Source organism: Saimiri boliviensis, chromosome 2, assembly GCF_048565385.1.
Source record: "Saimiri boliviensis isolate mSaiBol1 chromosome 2, mSaiBol1.pri, whole genome shotgun sequence".
Taxonomy (NCBI): Eukaryota; Metazoa; Chordata; class Mammalia; order Primates; family Cebidae; genus Saimiri; species Saimiri boliviensis.
The window spans coordinates 46,762,983-46,784,105 of NC_133450.1; the positions used below are offsets into that span (position 1 = coordinate 46,762,983).

Sequence of the window (21,123 nt, forward strand, 5' to 3'; positions counted from 1 at the left end):
ATTGATGATACCTATTTGCCATATAGCTGATCTCAACTGATGAAAACCATTCTAAAACATCAATAATTAATTCACTTAAAGACCATGGTCCATCTGTCCCTAAGAGAGATACTGCTAAGAAAGGGAAAAAAATCTCTTTTCTGGAAACAAACTGACAGCAAAAAGATGAAGAATTAAGTCTCTGTCAAGCTGAACAGGAGGTAGTATGAGGTTTGTAAAACCAAACCTGAAACCTACCTCCACTGCCCTTCAACCGGGAGAAACTGTGCCCTCTCTTTCACCCCTTTGTAACATAATTCTACTTTTTAAAAGGTCTTCTTTTCTAATTATCATCTCCAATAAATATCCATTCTAAATTATTCTCCACCCAATTATTAAAGTTTTTCACAAGCTCGGTGGGGGAAGATTTACCCTGAGACAAATAGTGAACAGAGTGAGGATTTTGGAAAGAGAGAAAAAGCTACAAGGCAAAGTGGTCCCAGCATAAGAAATGAAAATATTCTGCCACCTGTGATTCAGTCATGAAGCAGGTGAAACATATAAAATCATGATGGTATGAGGAAAAGGAAGTTAATATTTGTGATGAGACTGGGACTTACTGAGGCTCTCAGTTTTCTAGGAAATGATCAGTTATTAAGAAAAAAAGAGAGTTGCATTACGCACAGACTTGTGTTCAGAAAAGGGGTGCCAGGGAGCCTTATATTCCAGGAAAGATGGTAGGGTTGGGGATGCACTGGAATCATCAATCGAATTAGAATCCTTTACTCCTTTCTAATCCTCCTGGAGAGGTGTGGCCAAGGTCTGGCCTCTCTATAGTACACTAAGGGAAAAGAACAGCAGACATGGGGAGGGCAAGCGCCATTTCCCAGCCCATGGTTTCTCCAGATCCTCAGTACGCTCTACACTGAGGTTAGAGGTCTGGATTTCTGCTGATCCAATCCTGGCCTTACTTAGTGCCCTAGGGTCATCCTCCCTGGTTCACTCTCACTACATTCCCCTGCCACCCACCCTGAAGAACACAAAACTTTTTAGTTCTCTGCCACAAGGTAATTTTAAAAATGTGGTTTCTTTGTTTAAACAGTTGCTAAGTTGGTTCATATTTTAGTAACAGACCTCCCCTCCCCCAGCTTCCCACTCAGTCTTGTATGATCACATCATCATCATCATCATCATCATCTTCCTCCTCCTCCTCTTCTTCCTCATCATCTTCTGGCAGTTCTTCCTCCTCCTCTTCCTCTTCTTCATCTAGACAAACTACCACTTCAGCTGGCTGAGGTAATCGAGAGTCAAACCAATCCAGTACCTGCTGGGTGCTAAGCCTTGAAGCCTGACTCAGTTGAGGGATATCAGTCTCCCGTAGCTGTTGGTGGGCTGCCCAGTACCTCTCCAAGGGCTGCATATCCGGTGGGGGTGGAGGGATCGGCAGAGGTGGTGTCTCAGCCCTTTCATTCAAGGGGCGGGTTGATGGTGGAGGTGGTGTAGGAATTACTGGGTCTTGGAAACTAGGGGCACCAGGTACTGCGTTGTCCCGAAACCATTTTAGTTGCCCATGCTTCAAGGCATAGCGTGTGTCACCAAACCACTGAATGATCTCAGGCCGAGGTAAACCAGTGATCTGTTCTAACTTATGGTAGTCTTCACGCCGTGCCCATTGGCACTGTAAAAAAAAGGATTTGAGGATAGCCAGCTGCTCTTTGGTTTTGCGCTTGGTTTTTCGCTGGCGTTGCATATCTGGGGATAGGTACTCTGTGGGGCCAACCCTCCCTGGTACTGAGTTATGCCGTAGCCCTTGGGGCCAGGCTGGTTCCAGGTGTGGGGGTAATGCCTGATCACTGGGTGACACTGACTGTGGGATACAGCCTAGTGGCTGGAGGGGTTTGGAGGTGGCAGTAGCTCCATTAGCCAGTATCTGGAAAGAGGAAGAAGAGGTAGAGGAAGAAGAGGGAGTAACACTAGATGCTGACTCCTCCTTACAACTACTGGCAATTAATGAAATTGGCGGGGGCTTATCCCGAGCTTGTGGCTGGAGGACAGCTGTGGAGTGGTTCCAGGAAGCAGTACGTATGCCATGTGACTGGTTGGGACCCCTGCCTGCCTGCTCCTTTGAGAGGCCACCGCTTTGAAGATCTTGCCAAAAATCTGATTGGTGGGGGAATGCTCCGCTGCCAGGTGCTATTAGGGACTCCTTTAACTTCTGGTGACTCTGAGGCAGTGGCAGTATGTGAGAGGACTCCTCAGGCTCTACCTTCAATCCTTTCGTCTGGATGGGCTTGCTAAGAGCTGGAGGACCTATTCCAATACCAACTTGTTCTGGAGCTGGCATTGGAGGAGGCATCTCCTCTGGGGGCCGTCCTGCATGATGAGTAAAAGAGAGAAGGGATTTGAAATGGAGTTGGTCCCGATGGTAGACCACTCGGGCTCGAGTCTCTTCTATTTCTTCAGATGACCAGCTAATGCCACAGCGGAGGCGCTGGGCCATAAACCAAGTCTTGACTTTCTCCATCTGCAACCCATAACGCAGGCAGAGAAGGGCAATGTCTGCTAGGCTGGGATAGGGAAAGTAGCTGAAGGTTTGTAGCAGGTGTTCATTGCTGTCTAGCTCACTGGTCTGGGCTGCTTGGGTCCATACAAGCTGTAGCTCCTCAGAGATTGGAGGGAGGCAGATGAGCCCCGCTGGTGAACTATTGAGACTGCTGGCCTCTTTATTAGGAGGCATGATGCTTTCTGATTTGTGCCCTTCAGAGATAGCTGTAATAGGAAGAGAAACAGCTCAATCACTGGGTCTCCTCTTTTTGACACATTACTCAATTTCTACCAAACTAACTGCTGGACACCAAAACAATTAAATTTCTATTTGTATCATGTCGTATTGCTTTTTAAGTGCTTCAACAATTTCTTTTAATTTTCATAAACTTAAGTCATCAGATCCTGCTTTAATTCCCATTTTCTGTGGACTATAGTTCATAGATGTTAAATTACCCTGAATCATGTGACTGGTGAGTGTTGTACCAAGAAAAAAATCTGTCTTTAAAGCCAGGTATAGTGGCTCACACCTTAATCCCAGCACTTCAGGAGGCCGAGGTGGGAGAATTGCTTGAGCCCAGGGGTTTAATATCAGCCTAGGTAACATGGTGAGACTACAAAAAATTTAAATTTAAATCAGCTGGGCATCGTGGTTCATGCCTGTAGTCCCAGCTACTTGGAAGGCTAAGGCAGGAGGGCTGCTTGAGCCTCAGAGGTCATGGCTGCAGTGAACTATGACTGCACCACTGCACTCCAGCCTGGGTGTTAGAGTGAGACTCTATCTCAAAAACAAACAAACAAACAAATAAATAAATAAATAAATAAAAATCTGTCTGTCTTTAGAAGTTAAGCAGGAAAACTGATCCTGATACAGCTTTTTTTGGTGTGTTGTTTCTTTTGTTTTTGTTTTGTTTTGTTTTGTTTTGTTTTTAAGACAAATTCTCGTTTTGTCGCCCAGGCTAGAGTGCAGTGGTGTTATAATAGCTCACTGCAGCCTCAACCTCCCAGACTCAAGAAGTCCTTCTGCCTCAGCCTCCTGAGAAGCTGGGATTACAGGCACCCACCACCACACCTGGCTACTTTTTGTGTTTTTAGTAGAGACTGGGTTTCACCATCTTGGCCAGGCTGGTCTGGAACTCCTGACCTTGTGATCCACCTGCCTTGGCCTCCCAAAGTGCTGGGATTACAGATTTGAGCCACCTTGTCCAGCAGTAGTTTTTTTGTTGTTGTTGTTTTGTTTTGTTTTTAAGAGATAATATTATTCTCTCACTGAGGCCACCCAGGCTGTAGCGCAGTGGCACCATCATATCTCTGATACAGCCTTTATCTTTCCTATTCAAACCCACTTTTAGAAGCTGTCCACCAAGTCTTACCTTCTAAATTCACGGAACAAGAATCCCATAGTGAAGACTCGATCACAAAAACAAGAGGAGCAAGAATTTCAACTGGCTTGTGTGTATGTGTGCACATTTTTGATTTTTTCAAGAGTCAGGGTCTCACTCTGTTGCCGAGGCTGGAGTGCAGTGGCATGATCATAGCTCATTGCAGCTTTGAACTCTTGGGCTCAAGCAATCCTTCCACCTCAGCCTCCCAAGTAGCTAGGACTACAGATGCATGCAGCCACATCTGGCTAATTTTAAACTTTTTTGTAGACAGGGTCTCATTATGTTGCTCAGCCTGGTCTCAACCTCCTAGCCTCAAGTGATCCTCTCACCTCAGCCTTCCAAAGTCCTGAGATTACTAGAGTGAGCCACTGCACCTGGCCCTCAAAACTGTTTTTGTTTTGTTTTATTTTGTTTTGTTTTTGAGCAAGGTCTCGCTCTATTGCCCAGGATGGAGTGCAGTAGCACAATCTCAGCTCACTGCAGCCTCCGCCTCCCGGGTTCAAGCGATTCTCCTGCCTCAGCCTCCCAAGTGGCTGGGAATACAAGCATGCCCCATGATGCCTGGCTAATTTTTGTATTTTTAGTAGATATGGGGTTTCTCTATGTTGGCCAGGCTGGTCTCAAACTCCTGACCTCAAATGATCCACTCACCTCTGTCTCCCAAAGTGCTGGGATTACAGGCATGAGCCACCTCGCCCAGCTGCTTTTTTTTTTTTTTTTTTTAAATTGGAGACAAGGTCTCACTATGTTGCCCATGCTGGCGTGCTATGCATAGGTGCAATCATAATGCACTACAACCTCGAATTCCTGGGATCAAGTGATTCTCCTGCCTCAACATCCTAAGTGGCTGGGACTACACGTGCACACCATTGTGCCTGGCTTGTTACTAACTCTTTGGATCCTAACAATTTATAATTATATTTAGAATGTGGAGCAACAGATTGAGAATACAACTGATGAATATCCAGAAGATAGGACAACACCGTCCTCTGCCCAACGCCTTTTTTTCTTTCCCTTCTTGGTGGTGGAGTGTTGGGGGAAGGCGAATGAATGATAGTACCTTTAAGCCCTAAGCCCAAATTGATAGCTTGATTTTTTCCATTTCTTGCTTGAATGAGAGATATGGGTCAGAGATCTAGGATAAATGAGGCTCACTCCCCCAATCCTTTAGGTCACGTGAAAATGGAGAGGAAAATGTTTCCGCCCCCAAGTCAGCCTTGGAACAAAGGTTATCCCCTCCCCCAGCCTTTGTCTCTTCCAACAGCTCAGCTTCTCCCCAGGGAGCCCAGAGAGCTCCCTCAGTCACTAACAGCCCCCACCACCCAGGGCAGAAGGTCTCTTTCGCTTATCTTTTCAGCCCAGCTTTCTCCTCAAGACCAGGTGGACAGGCTCATTATAAATTGTAACCAGCTCCTGCAAGCTACTCAGCAGCAGCACTGCTCCCAGGGTTATGGGTGTGGGGACTGCAGGGACAGCCTTGACTGTGCTTCTTTCCTGAAATAACTGCTGAAGTTATTTCCCAGAATATTCTGTTGACAATTTTAACTCAGCTCCCTGCGTGGGCACTAGAGACCCTTTAACACATCCGTCACTCTTTACTCTTAAGGGAATCCTATCTGGATTTTTATTTTTTTATTTATTTTTTGGAGACGGAGTCTTGCTCTGTTGCCAGGCTATATTGCAGTGGCATGATCTTGGCTTTCTGCAACCTCTGCCTCCCGGGTTCAAGCGATTCCCCTGCCTCAGCCTCCTGAGTAGCTGGGACTATCGGCATACACCATCGTGCCCAGGTAATTTTTTTTAGTAGAGACAGGGTTTCACCATATTGGCCAGGCTTGTCTTCAACTCCTGACTTCGTGATCCACCTGCCTCAGCCTCCCAAAGTGCTGGAATTACAGGCGTGAGCCACCACACTGGGCCTTCCATCTGTGTTTTTAAGTACTACTCCAGATCTGCTAAGGAGAGGACAGGATTCCTATGTAAATGCTACATGATGAATTGCAAAAATAAATCTCAAGTCCATAAATTTAGAGCAATGTGATATCAGGGATTTTACACCATGATTTTTAAAATTCAGAAGTATTTTAATGCATGTCACCATTTCCTTTTAACAAGCAAATCTAACTAACTGAGGCTATCCAGACCCTGAAAGCAATATTGCTTGAAGAGCCCCTTAAGAGTTTCAATGGAGGTAGCATGGCATGATAGATAGAAATATGAATTCTTCGATAAGGCCAACCTGAGTTTGAATCCCAGTTTTGCCACTTATCAGCTATGTGATCTCAGGCAAGTCACTTAACCTGCATGAGCCTAGTTTCCTCCTGTGTAACAAAATGAAGACAGTACAGACAGTATGTAATAGTACTACGTGCTAGGTGTTATGTATAGGCAGGGCATAGAGCAACTGTTAGAGGAGGGATGTCCATGGTGAGACGAATTAATGTAACTCCACTTTCTAGAAAGCTGCTTGTCCTTGGGCAAGTTATTTAACTTCTCTAAGGCTTAATTTCTCATCAGAAAAAAAAAGCACCTGTTTTTGGGCCGAGTGTAGTGGCTCACACCTGTAATACCAACACTTTGGGAGGCCAAGGTGGGTAGACGGCTTGAGCCCAGAAGTTTGAGACCAGACTGGGCAACATGGTGAAACTGTCTCTATAGTAATAATAATAATACAAAATATTAGATGGGCATGGAAATGCAACTGTAGTCCCAGCTACTTGGGAGGCTGAGGTGGGAGGATTGCTTTGAGCCTGGGAGGTCGACGTTGCAGTCAACTGAGATTGTGCACTGCACTGCAGCCTGGGTGAAAAAAGCAAAAAAGCACCTACCCAGCAAGTTTATGACTGAAAAAGTGCACTTGACATTATACCGAGAACAAAGTAAGGGCTCAATAAATAGTAGCTTTTTATCATCACTTCAACTTCATGGAGGTGATTTTGATGTAAAGTAATGCTCCTCCTAGACAATGGGGTAACTGGGACAAAGACTGAATCATTTAAAAATCAGTGTTTTCGGCCGGGCGCGGTGGCTCAAGCCTGTAATCCCAGCACTTTGGGAGGCCGAGGCTGGTGGATCACAAGGTCGAGGGATCGAGACCATCCTGGTCAACATGGTGAAACCCCGTCTCTACTAAAAATACAAAAAATTAGCTGGGCATGGTGGTGCGTGCTTGTAATCCCAGCTACTCAGGAGGCTGAGGCAGGAGAATTGCCTGAACCCAGGAGGCGGAGGTTGCAGTGAGCCGAGATCGCGCCATTGCACTCCAGCCTGGGCAACAAGAGCGAAACTCCGTCTCAAAAAAAAAAAAAATCAGTGTTTTCAATCTATTTTTGCAGAGCCCTAATTCTAACTAGCGATGAGGAAACCAGGGTATCTATGATTCTATACTTTTTATATTTTGGGGTTTAAATACAATTTCAGAATATATTTGCTGCTTTAAAAATGTATGAAAACTGGCCGGGCGCGGTGGCTCAAGCCTGTAATCTCAGCACTTTGGGAGGCTGAGGCGGGCGGATCACAAGGTCAAGAGATTGAGACCATCCTGGTCAACATGGTGAAACCCCGTCTCTAATAAAAAAAAAAAAAAAAAAATTAGCTGGGCATGGTGGCACGTGCCTGTAATCCCAGCTACTCAGGAGGCTGAGGCAGGAGAATTGCCTGAACCCAGGAGGCGGAGGTTGCGGTGAGCCGAGATCGCGCCATTGCACTCCAGCCTGGGTAACAAGAGCGAAACTCCGTCTCACACACACACACACACAAAAAAAAAAAAAAAAAAAAAAAAAAAAGTATGAAAACCACTGCTTTACAATTGCATCCATAATTTGAATTCTTTGTGATTGGAATGTCGATTGCCTATGTGATAGTTCTACCTTTCCCCTTCCAGGTTCATCCGGTACACAGCTGAAAACTACCATTTAGAAACTGTGGACCACCCGGAACGCCACCAAATCCAAGCTGGAGAATACTTTGTGATGGCGATGCTTGATATCTACTTAACCTCATTTGTGTCCTATTATATAAAGACACGATAACAGTTTAGAGATAAAGAAAATAAAGCAGAAGGAACAAAGCAGTCCAGTGTGAGGATGAATACTGCAGATGGGAATATAAGTATAAGGCAGGCACATTTATAAGCATTAAAAGCTGTAAGGAAGCATTTTGCTTTCATTTATGTGGCTTGATGTCCTTCATATTCTCGGCATCAGCTTGATATTTCAGTGTAACATACAGTACTGCAAATAACATATTTGGTGTACTATACACGTCGTTTTCACTTACACAAAACATGTTATGGAACACTTCCTGGAACAGAATGGTGACTTAAATCAAGGCACACAGCTGTATAGCTGGTACTTCCCTGGAAGAATCTGGCTTTGAACTAGGAGAAAACTACAACCAGGGTGGCTCATGAGAATTATAAGAAGTAGGGTAGAACCTATAGTAATCAAAATCACAATAAAGACACTACAGTATCTTGTGTTCTTGTGTGTCCATTTTGGATTAGGTAAAAAAAGAAGGGAATCAAAAGCTGAAGTGAGGAGTCCTAGGGCAGAGGAGGAGGTGGTGGTGGTGGTGATGAACATCTATTCTGAACACCTTCTAAATTTGTATCTTTATTAAACATGCCAGATATGTCCTACTGCTACTTAAAGATCACTAATAAAAATATATGGAGTCATGGCCAGGTGCAGTGGCTCATGCCTGTATTCCTAGCACTTTGGGAGGCAGGAGGATCACTTGAGTTCAGGAGTTCAAGACCAGCCTGGGCAATATAGAGAGACCTTGTCTCAATCAATCAATCAATCAATAATAAATTTTAAGGCCAAACGTGGTGGCTCACACCTGTAATCCTAGCACTTTGGGAGGCCGAGGCAGGTGGATCACAAAGTCAGGAGTTCGAGTCCAGCATGGCTAACATGGCGAAACCTGTCTCTATTAAAAATACAAAAAGTTAGCCGGGCACGGTTGTGCGCGCCTGTAGTCCCAGCTACTTGGGAGGCTGAGGCAGAAGAATTGTTTGAACCTGGAAGGCGGAGGTTGCAGTGAGCCAAGATCGTGCCACTGTACTCCAGACTGAGGGACAGAGTGAGACTCTGTCTCAAAAATAAAGAAAGAAAATAAATTTTTAAAATTAAAAAAAAGTATCCCCCTCTCTCTCTCTGAGTCAGTATTAACACTCTTCTTTCCCCTTGGGCTTTCCATATCCCTAAGCAGATGGCAGAGAAAAATGGGCTGTCTTAAACTTCCAGTTTCTGTGTTTATACAGTCCTAGGAAAAAGAGGACTCTAGAACTTTAGATTTGAACCTAAGCTTATCATTAAAGTTGGAGACGGTTAAAGTGGGAGATGAGGCCGGGTGTAGTGGCTCATGCCTGTAATCCCAGCACTTTGGGAGGCTGAGGCGGGCAGATCTCTTGAGGTCAGGAGTTCAAGACCAGCCTGGCCAACATGGTGAAATCCCGTCTCTACCAAAAATACAAAAATTGGCTGGGTGTGGTGGCATGTGCCTGTAGTCCCAGCTACTGGGAAGGCTGAGGCAGGAGAATCGCTTGAACCTGGGAGGCAGAGGTTGCAGTGAGCCAAGATCGCGACACTGTACTCCAGCCTGGGTAACAGAGCGAGACTGTCTCAAAATAAATACATAAATAAATAAAAATAAATAAAGTGGGAGACTAGATATGATCCTGCAGAATTTCTGAAATCTTTATTTAGAGACAATCTGAAGTACTCCAAAATGTGTTTGGGATACAGTTTTAAGGGCCTTAAAGAGTTATAGTGATATTCAGGTTATATGCTTGACTTTTGGTTTGCGAACCTCTTTGAGAATCAGACAAAAGTTACAGACCCTCAGAAAGTTATGACTAACCTTCCTGAAATAAACATTCACACTCACACAATAAACTCCGGGGCTTTAGTGACTGCCAAAAGTCAGGTTATGGCTGGACATGATGGCTCATGCCTGTAATCCCAGCATTTTGGGAGGCCAAGGCAGGTGGATCACCTGAGGTGAGGAGTTTGAGACCAGCCAGACCAACATGGCAAAACCCCTTCTCTACTAAAAATACAAAAAAAAAAAAAAATTGCTGGGAGTGGCAGTCACCGGCAATCTCAGCTACTTGGGAAGCTAAGACAAGAGAATCACTTGAACCTGGTAGGCAGAGGTTGCAGTAAGCCAAGATCACACCATTGCACTTCCAGCCTTAGTGACAGAGAAGGACTCTATCTCAAAAAAAAAAAAAAAAAAAAAGGCCAGGTGCGGTGGCTCACGCCTGTAATCCCAGCACTTTGGGAGGCTGAGGCAGGCGGATCATGAGGTCAAGAGGTCAAGACCATCCTGGCCAACATGGTGAAACCCCGTCTCTACTAAAAATAAAAAAAAATTAGCTGGGCATCGTGGCTCATGCCTGTAGTCCCAGCTACTCGGGAGGCTGAGGCAGGAGAATTGCTTGAACAACCCGGGAGGCAGAGGTCGCAGTGAGCCAAGGTCGCGCCACTGCACTCCAGCCTGGCGCCTGGTAAGGGAGTGAGACTCTGTCTCCAAAAAAAAAAAAAGAAGCCAGGTTAAGGATTACTGCCTCATATCCTTCCAACTTAATAAAGGCAATAGTGCTTAAAGATGAACAGCTTAATGTGAATGAATGTAAAAAGCTGATGGAATACTCAAGAATTCAAGTGCCTCTAGAAGGGACAAGGTATTTGTGATATTAGTTGGAAAGAGTGGAAGGAAGCAATGCTCAACTGGGCCAGAAGCCTGGCTTAACTGACCTCTGGATTACATGACCAATAACTGCAGTGCACTGGAAACTAAAGACTAGTAGGCTACTAGTGAGCCAAAATCACCTGCTTCATTCAATTGTCCTGTGTGCTGGGGCCAGTTTTGTGTGATTACAAACCTTCTTATGTCCATACCTTTTCAGTGGCTATATAATAATGTAATTAAATCTCACATAAACCTATGAAAACTCACTGCATTAAAACTATTCCTTCAGGAATACTGGTTTTTAAAAACTGTTCCTATGAAAACTAAGTCAAATGCTTTGGAGAGACATAACACAAAGAAGAGTATGCATTTTAAAAATTGTTGAGTTGGGAGTGAGCAAGACAACTGTAAAAGACTGAGGGGTGGAACTTAATCTTTTTTTTTTTTTGAGACGGAGTTTCGCTCTTGTTACCCAGGCTGGAGTGCAATGGCGCGATCTCGGCTCACCGCAACCTCCGCCTCCTGGGTTCAGGCAATTCTCCTGTCTCAGCCTCCTGAGTAGCTGGGATTACAGGCACGTGCCACCATGCCCAGCTAATTTTTTGTATTTTTAGTAGAGACAGGGTTTCACCATGTTGACCAGGATGGTCTTGATCTCTGGACCTCGTGATCCACCCGCCTCGGCCTCCCAAAGTGCTGGGATTACAGGCTTGAGCCACCGCGCCCGGCCTGGAACTTAATCTTAAAAGTCCTCTGCACTCGAAGGTGTCTAAATTTCTTCACTTTTATAAATAAAGCAAAACAGGAAATCAAAGATGATGAAAGTGCCAGAGTGGCTCTCGTCTCAGACTGCACACTGGAATTACCTGGGAAGCTTAAAAACAAGGCCACCCTTCTCCCCATTCAGATTCAATAGTCTGTATGGGGCCCAGGCATCCACAGTTTTTAAAAGTTCTCAGGGTATAGCCAGTTTTGAGACTCCCTGTGTAGTTAATATTAGAAAGAGAATTGGGAACTCCGAACAGCTGACTTAGACACAAAAACAATCTCACCACTACATCAAAAGATTGGTGAAATGAACGTACTTTTAATTATAATGTTTAAGATATATATTCATTATCTTTAAAATTCCCAATCTGGCTTTTTCAGTTACTACCATCTAACCTAATCGTATAATATAAAAAGGCTTCAAGTGTACCATGGGAAGGAGGTTCAATATGACAAAAAACAAAACAAAACAAAAAAAAACTCCTGATCTGGGCCCACATTACCAAACAGGTCTCAGCTTGAGTCTTCTTTCAGTTTAGTAGTCTCAGAATAGGACGCAACACTAGGAACCCCAGAGGACTTGGGTTCTCAGTTTTCCTGGTTGGTTTTCTGAGTATGGCTGGGTACGGGAGTCAGAAGGGGCAATTTCTTCTAAACCTTTCATTCCCAAAGGCCAGATCCTCAGAAGCAAGGCCAGGTTCTATACGTGTGTTGAGGTCGCCAGGAGGTAGCCATGGGAATTGGGGGGGCGTGCTGGAGGGGGCTGGGAAGGAAACGTTTCTCCTATCCTCCATTTCACAGGCAGTCCAGAAGGCTCCGAACTGGGTCAGGGAACAAAAAGTTGTTGCACTTGGGGCGATGAGCCCCATGAAGCAGGCGAATCTCGATCCTACTCTCGCCAAGGGCGCCCCAACCCAACGTTTCCCTCCCCTACGCACTCACCCCTCCCCTAGTTACAAGAGGGAACCAAAAAGTCCAGAGGAGAAAAAAGAGAGAACCGGGTGACTTCGAACCTAGAATTCTCCCCCCACCAGCGCGGGGATGGGGCTCCAGAGGTCGGAGATCGTACACGAGCTGGGAGGGGAAGTCCAAGGGGCTGGGGATCACTCACCGCGGTCCAGCCCGGGCGGCGGTTCCCAGCCTCGCACCATGGGCCGGGGGGAAGTGGGGGAGAGGGCAGGGGTCTCCGAGTGGGAGTGGGGTTGCTGCCCGGTGCGGCCGCTCCGAGCCCACCCGCGCGAAGGCCGAAACCGGGACTGCCCCCCCACCCAGTCCCGGAGAGCGCGCCGGTGTACCCAGCCCTGCTGAGCAAGTTGGAGGCGGGGCGGATGGGTGGGGCGGGCGTCCAGAGGCGGTGCCAAGGTGGCCCGAGTCCTGATTGGTAGGGTCCGATGGGCGGGCACGGGCGAAGCGCAGCAGGTCGGCCATTGGCTACGTGGGTCTCGGCTGAAGTCGGCTATTGGCTGCGTGGGCTTCAGCTGGGGTCATCTATTGGATGCGTGGGGCAGGGAAGATGTCCCCCTGGGGCCAAGCTGCCCAGCATGGTACCTCCCTCTACCCTCGACCTATCGGCACCGGACCTTGGAGTACACCGGGCCAGGATTCTTCCGAAATTCCCCAAGGAGAAACACTGCACTTTGCTGAACTGTCTGGACCGCCAGCAACTCCCAATTTGTTTCCTCCTGAAGGAAGCCTTCCAGGAAGACCATTTCAGTGCCCCCTCCCGAGCCTTACACTCGAGCTGCGCCTTTCCCAGCGGACAGCCCAACCGCCACCAGCCCCGTCAGCTGTAACAAAGCGCCTAAAGCAACCGGGAACTTGTTCTCGAGATGGATCAGATGTCTTGCCACCCGGAAAGACGAGGACCTTAGGAGCCTGCGGGCGACTTAGGCCGTTCCTCGGGTCAAACTGGCACCAGACAGATGTTCCCAAAGACGAAGTGCTGGAGCAGTCACCTCACTGGGACCTACCAGACTCTCAGGCTCCCCTCCCTGCCCTAGAAAAGAGGACCCGGAGCTCTGCACATTTGTTTTTCGCTGTCTAGAAAGGGATGAAGACTGAGGTGGGAGAACAGCTTGACCCCAAGAGTTTGAGGCCAGTGTGGGTAGCATAGCGAGACCTTGTCTCAAGAAAGAAAAAAAATTTTTTTTTTTTAATTTACGAAAAGAAAGGGATGACAATAAAAAGGACTTCACCAAAGCAGTATCCCACACAGTATAAAGTTATGGGCCAAATTTGTATTTTAGGATTCCTCATCTTCTGTGAGACAAAGTAACAAATGTAAGAAGCCAGGCTTGCTCATGTCAGCTTGGCAACATAACTTCACAAAACCTCTTTGACTCTGAAGTCTCTGGAAAGGCCTTTTGAAGACAAAACAGGATAGGGCACACCGTCCTCCGTATCTCTTGCCTGAGAGCACGATATTCCTTAAAAGATAAATGGGCTGGGCGCGGAGCCTCACAAACCTAATGTCAATGCTTTGGGGGGCCAAAGAGGGAGGATTGCTTGAGGCCAGGATCCAATATCAGCCTGTGCAACATGGCGAGTCCCTATCTCTACAGAAAAATTTAAAAATTAGCCGGACTTGGTGGAGTGCACCTGTAGTCCCAGTTACTCAGGAGGCTGAAGCAGGAGGATCGTTTGAGCCTGTGAGTTGGAGGCTGTAGTGAGCAATGATTGCACCACTGCACTCCAGCCTAGGCAACAGAGTGACACCCTGTCTCTAAATGACCCTAGTCCTTCCCTTTTCCTGCGCATAAGATGATGTCTAAAGGGATTAGGGATGTTGCCTCTGTAATCTATAACCAAATGTACTCTTACATCCAAACTTTTATGTGATTCTGCTTATGTAACTTGTGAGCAAGTTTGAGGTAACTTCTGAGCACATACTGAACCCCACAACCTGTATGTAAACTGTACATTAAAACAGCATGAGAGCAGTCTGAAACTTTCTATTTAAAAAATTTTGTAGGCTGGGCGTGATGGCTCACGCCTGTAATCCAAGTACTTTGGAGGCCAAGGCAGGCGGATCACCTGAGGTTGGGAGTTCATGACCAGCCTGACCAACATGGTGAAACCCCATCTTAAAAAAACGAAAAAGAAAAAAAAATTGTTTTTGAAACTGGGTCTCACTCTGTCATCCAGGCTGGAGTGCAGTGATGCAAGCTGGGCTCACTGCATCCTTGACCTCCCAGCCTGAAGCAATCCTCCTGCCTCAGCCTCCCAAGTAGCTGGGACTACAGGCACGTGCCACCATTCCTGGCTAATCTTTGTATTTTTTTGTATAGACGAGGTTTTCTCATGTTGGCCGGGCTGGTCTCAAACGTCTGGACTCAAGCTGTCCACCTACCTCTGCCTCCCAAAATGCTGAGATTACAGGCATGAGCCACTGAGCCAGACTGAACCTTTCTAAAGGATTGCTTTTGGTCTATTTACCTGAGTTGCTAATCCTCAGAAAGACTTTTTTTTTTTTTTTTTTTTTTTTTTTTTTCCTTGAGATAGAGTCTCTGTTGCCAGGCTGGAGTGGTGCAATCTTGGCTCACTGCAACCTCTGCCTCTCGGATTCAAGCGATTTTCCTGCCTTAGCGTCCCAAGTAACTGGGACTACAGGCACGCACCACCACGCCCAGCTAATTTTTGTAATTTTAGTAGAGATGGGGTTTCACCATGTTGGCCAGGATGGTCTCTATCTCTTGACCTTGTGATCCAACCTCCTCAGTTTTCAAAGTGCTGGGATTACAGGCGTGAGCCACCACACCTGGTCCATCCTCAGGAAGACTTCTGATTACAACTTTTCTTTAGTAAACATGCCTAAAACTTGGGAACAGTCTTTTCTGAAGTGACTCTTCTGTTCTCATGTTGGTCTTTGAAAAAGTCACTTCTTGCCTACTTAGGTATTGTAATGCTGTATATATAATATAAAACAATTTCAGACTTTGTCCTATATTCTCAGACCTCACCACTCCCTCTCCTTACATACCTCCAAGAAACCATCATAATGTATGCTTTGTAGCTAAATCCTGAGGTACAGAGCTATTTTAAGGTGACCAGGCATTATATCTCTCCTGCAGAACTGAGCTCTATTTTTTGTTGCTGCCCTTGTATTTGCCCCTGCCTCCTCTCCTCCCTCATTTCACTTAGTAACAATCTCAACTCTTAATAGCCAGTCCCACATCCTTCAAACTAATATCTGGCAAAACCATCTTGGGATAAACAATGGAAAGACATATATAAATCAGCTTTAAGGTTAGCAACATTTGATCCTTTAGAGTTTGAGCCAAGGCTGGTGATATACACAGACCTTTTCCTAAATCATGATTATCACAATGCCTCATTGGTTTGTGGCAATGAAGGGAAAAGTGAAACATTTTAGGCAGCAGCAGCAGCTCTGTTACCAGTGGACAGGTGATTCCCTCATAATCCCAACAGTTAATGAGACTGCATTGACTGAGAGGAATTGATGCTTGTCTGGTTAGAAAGCCAGGTAAGAACTGTCGGGAACCAAACACCTGACCCTGGAGAGTTCAATGAGTCACTCTGAATGTCACTAATCACGGGCTTGGAATTATAAAAGATGGATGGCCCAGTCACCTTTCTTGTCTCAGAAAGACACTGCCAAGAGTCAGGAGTGGTGGGGGGCGCAGGGAGGTGGGGGCAGAATCAAAGACAGATTTAGGAACAAGGGGAATCCAAGAAAGGGAAAAGAAACTCTCCTGCCTCAGTTTTAGACTGCAGGCTGAAGCTCCTCTTTCTACGTGGGATTTCTCCCTATAGCTTTAGATGGAATGGACTGTGGTGGGGAAGTGAAGGGAAGGGAGATGTCCAGGCTGAGAAGGGTCCCACATTTAGCAAGACATTAACCTACCCCAGCTCTTCCAGGGACCACCGCTAAAGAACTGGGACTCCAGTCATCCTCATTGTAGAGATGTTAATGTTCCATCTCTTGTAAAAGCTTTCTTTCCCTTCCATTAGCAGAGCTAACATTATACACTATAGCAAGCTTGTTCAACATGCATGCGGCCCAGGATGGCTGAGCTTTGAATGCGGCCCAATTGGTAAACTTTCTTTAAACATTACGAGATTTTTTTTTTAAAAGTTTATTAGCTATCGTTAGTGTTAGTGTATTTTACGTGAGGCCCGAGACAGTTCTTCCAATGTGGCCCCAGGGAAACCAAAAAATTGGACACTCCTGTTCTATAGCTAAGGAATCTCAAGTTTCAGAGCCCTTCCCTGCACAGACCTCATCCAAGGCATGGGAGGAGCCCCAGGAATATATTAACATGATCACAGGTTTTTGGAAAGTTTGAAAAAATGTATTTAAATGGTAATTGGTTAAGACTCAGGTTGCCTAGATAACGGGTTGAAAGGGGTAGCAAACCACCACGGCACATGTATACCTATGTAACCAACCTGCGTGTTCTGCACACATATCCCAGAACTTAAAGTAAAATTTTTTAAAGAAGAAAATTTTGAATCTTAATTTTTTTTTTTTTTTTTTTTTGAGACGGAGTTTCGCTCTTGTTACCCAGCCTGGAGTACAATGGCGTGATCTCGGCTCACCGCAACCTCCGCCTCCTGGGTTCAGGCAATTCTCCTGCCTCAGCCTCCTGAGTAGTTGGGATTACAGGCACGCGCTACCATGCCCAGCTAATTTTTTGTATTTTTAGTAGAGACGGGGTTTCACCATGTTGACCAGGATGGTCTCGATCTCTTGACCTCGTGATCCACCCGCCTCGGCCTCCCAAAGTGCTGGGATTACAGGCTTGAGCCACCACGCCCGGCCGAAGCTTAATTTTTTATTCTGCAATTAAATGGATGTAGAAGTCAGTAGAAAAACCTAGTATATTAATAATTTCCCATGTCTTGACTGTAACCTTAAACTTAATTGAGCTAAAGTTTAATGTATTTTTTCCTACTCTAGTTGCTTTCACACTTTTAAAGATAGTAACAAAATTATTCTTCTCAGACACTTCTGGTAAGATGTTTATCTTTACTATTGGATTGTTTAGCAAACAAGCCTAGAAGTTATTTGAGAACATAAAGGTAAAAGAATGATACAATAGATTTTGGGGAAAGGGTAATGGGAGGGTGATGAGGGCTAAAAGACTACACACTGGATACAGTGAAAATTGCTCAGCTGATGAGTGCACCAAAATCTCAGAAATCACCACTAAAGAACTAAAGAATTTATCCATGGCTGGGTGTGGTGGCTCATGCCTGTAATCCCAGCATTTTGGGAGGCTGAGGTGGGTGGATAACCTGAGGTCAGGAGTTAAAGACCAGCCTGACAAACATGGAGAAATAGGCTGAGGCTGGAGAATTGCTTGAATCCGGGAGGTGGAGGTTGCAGTGAGCTGAGATTGCACCAGCCTGCGCAACAAGAGTAAAACTCCATCTCCCCCTGCCAAAACAATAAAAATTAAAAAAAAAAAAAAAGAGAAAAAAGAAAAAAAAAAAAAGAACTTATCCATATAACCAAACACCACCTGTTCCCCAAAACTATTGAAATAAAAAAAAAAAAAGAAGTTTTTTTAAGGCAAAAAAAAAAAAAAAAAAAAAGATTGAGCTCTCTTTCCTTTGATTTTCCCTCCATCACGTCTCCTTTTGTTAGGTGGCAGTAGACATTTTGGGATTGGCTAAAGGAGTTGGGAATACATTTTGGTGGTGTATTCCCCAAATACATTTTTTTTTTTTTGTTTTGTTTTGCTTTTTATTGTTGTTTTTGGAGAACAGAGTCTTGCTCTGTAGCCCAGGCTGGAGTGCAGTGGCTCGACCTTGGCTCACTGCAACTTCTGCCTTCCAGGTCCCAGTTCAAGCAATTCTCCTGCCTCAGACTCCTGAGTAGCTGGGATTATAGGCGCACATCACCATGCCCAGCTAATTTTTGTATTTTTCGTAGAGACAGGGTTTCATCATGTTGACCAGGCTGGTCTTGAACTCCTGACCTCATGATCCGCCCGCCTTGGCCTTCCAAAGTGCTGGGATTACAGGCGTGAGACACTGCACCTGGCCACATTTATTTATTTATTTATTTTGAGACAGGGTCTCGCTCTGTCACCTAGGTTGAAGTGCATTGGTTGGACCATGGCTCATTGGAGCCTTGACCTCCCCAGGCTCAGGTGATCCTCCCACTTCAGCTCCCCAAGTAGCTGGGACTACAGGCACACCACCACACCTGGCTGATTTTTTATATTTTTTTGTTCCCCAGGTTGGTCTTGAACTCTTGGGCTCAAGCAATCCGTCCACCTTGGCCAGCCAAAGTATTGGGATTACAGGCAGGAGCCACTGTGCCTGGCAGGAATACATTTAGTGTGGGTTTAGTAGGTATACTTAAGTGTTTTGCTGTTACTTTTGTGAATAAATTATCCCCATGTAAGTATAACATAATGAACTGAACTCTATCCCCCCAAAATTCATGTTAAACTCTTAATCCCTAGTACTTCAGAATGTAACTGTGTTTGGAGATAAAAGAGGTAACTGTTAAAATGAGGTCTTTAGGATCCAGGCACAGTGGCTCACACCTGTAATACCAGTACTTTGGGAGGCCAAGGCGGGTGGATCATTTGAGGCCAGGAGTTCGAGACCAACCTGAGGAACAAAAAAATATAAAAATTTAGCCAGGTGTGGTAGTGTGCCTGTAGTCCCAGCTACTTGGGGAGCTGGAGCAGGAGGATCACCTGAGTCTGAGGAGATCAAGGCTCCAGTGAGCCATGGTCGAACCAATGCACTTCAACCTGGGTGACAGAATGAGACCCTGTCTCAAAAAAAAGGTGGGGGGATTTTTGAAATATGATCAATCTTTCTGGAAGACAGAATTACTTTTCTCTCTCTTTTTTTTTTTTTTTAAGACGGAGTTTCGCTCTTGTTACCCAGGCTGGAGTGCAATGGCGCGGTCTCGGCTCACCGCAACCTCCGCCTCCTGGGTTCAGCCAATTCTCCTGCCTCAGCCTCCTGAGTAGCTGGGATTACAGGCACGCGCCACCATGCCCAGCTAATTTTTTGTATTTTTAGTAGAGACGGGGTTTCACCATGTTGACCAGGTTGGTCTTGATCTCTCGACCTTGTGATCCACCCGCCTCAGCCTCCCAAAGAGCTGGGATTACAGGCTTGAGCCACCGAGCCCGGCCACTTTTCTCTTTAGGAAAACATATAGAAATGTCAAAGAGCATGCAGCTTTAAAAAAAATTGTAGAGCAATATATAGGTTGTTGGGTAGATAATTGTTGACAGCTTTAAAAAAAATATTTGTTGACAGCTTTTGTCATTCAAAAACAGATACTCACTTTTCCCCCCTAATTTTGTATTTATTTTTCTTAAAATGGGCTCCAAAATTTGCACTCTTCAAGCACCCAAAAACTTGGGTCTACCCCTGGGACTAACCAAATGGATGTGCTGAGTTTCTGTGCCATTTGGGGAAATTTTCCCCGAGTACCCTGTGCTCTGTCTCCTAAGAAATACAAGAGCTGGAGGGCTGACAGTAAGAACTGCAATGATTGAGGATTTGCGATAGACTTGGGATGGCAAATGCTGCATTGAAAGGTTTTGGGAAAAAATTCAGATATACCTAACCCCAAATTAAGATGTGAGAAGTCTGCAATGAGGTTGGGGCCACAGAGATTCTGGGCAATAAGCCATGGAGAGAACCCACTTACCTCTCCTGGGGCGTCTGCTCCTTATGCTGATTCTGCTCTTCAGCATATCTGGCTTCACTTACAACACTTACTCAGGAGTGGGTGCTCTGTGCTGACATCACAACTTGGCCATTATGATGTAATGAGGAGGCATCTCTTATTCTCAGGCTAGGGTTTCCCTATTAGGAACATTCTAATTACTTTGCGGGTAATTGGATTCTTTCATCATTCAAGTGATGTAGAAGTCAATCCTGTTAGAACTTAATCTTTTTCAAGGACTCCTTCCTTTTTTTTTTTTTTTTTTTTTGAGATGGAGTCTCACTGTGTTGCCCCAGCTGGAGTGCAGTGGTGTGATCTCAGCTCACTGCAACCTCCGCCTCCCGGGTTCAAGCAATTTTCCTGTCTCCGCCTCCCCAAGTAGCAGGGAATACAGGTGCAAGCCACCATGCCCGACTAATTTTTGTATTTTTAGTAGAGACAGGGTTTCACCATATTGGCCAGGCTGGTCTCTAACTCCTGACCTCCTAATCCACCTGCCTCAGCCTCCCAAAGTTCTGGGATTTACAGGCGTGTGCCACTGCACCCAGCCGACTCCTTTCTTTTATAATCACTCCATTCTGAATTAGACAGAGGTCTTTGCTTTTCCTTTCCATATTTCTCCTTCTTTGCGTTAGGGGGTTGCATTTGATAAGAGCTTTGCTCTTCCACCCAGCACTTAAGGAGCAGAATGTAACTCAGATGGCCTCCTTAAGGAAGGATTCCCCCACCCAAGGAGAACGCAGGGCTTTTCTCAAGCTCTTCCCTTTAACTGTTGGTTAAAGCAGTTGGTGCTGGGTGCCAGAGAAGAGCTGGGCCCTGGTGAATTTCACACTACGCAAAATGATGATAGGATCCTGTTGGGAGTATCTTACACCAAGGCTGCCTAACTCCTCCAAAGCTCCTTCCCCTCAGTGTTTTTATAGCCAGAGGGGATTCCAGCAGAAAGAGAATAGAGCTTTTAAGAAATAAGGTAGCTCTCTAACCAGCACCACCTCTAGCTCCCGGAACTCTAACTAGCAAAAGAAGGGTAGTAAGTAAGGACGTCTCTCTCACAGTCTCACACAAAGCAAATTGCTCACT

At 45.6% G+C, this 21,123-nt stretch overlaps 2 protein-coding genes across 2 annotated transcripts in view; both read right to left on the reverse strand.

The window, feature by feature from the left end:
* Nucleotides 1-21,123, reverse strand: part of LOC101027939 (myosin-6) — a 251,421-nt gene that overhangs the window by 114,728 nt on the left and 115,570 nt on the right. The gene's annotated exons all lie outside the window — the stretch shown is intronic.
* Nucleotides 1,026-13,067, reverse strand: HOMEZ (homeobox and leucine zipper encoding). The gene is made up of 2 exons (XM_003924312.4): nucleotides 12,487-13,067; nucleotides 1,026-2,748 (listed from the first exon to the last, which is right to left on the reverse strand). Exons 1-2 carry the CDS (start codon nucleotides 12,524-12,526, stop codon nucleotides 1,136-1,138), a joined length of 1,653 nt encoding a protein of 550 aa, XP_003924361.1. The 5' UTR covers nucleotides 12,527-13,067; the 3' UTR covers nucleotides 1,026-1,135.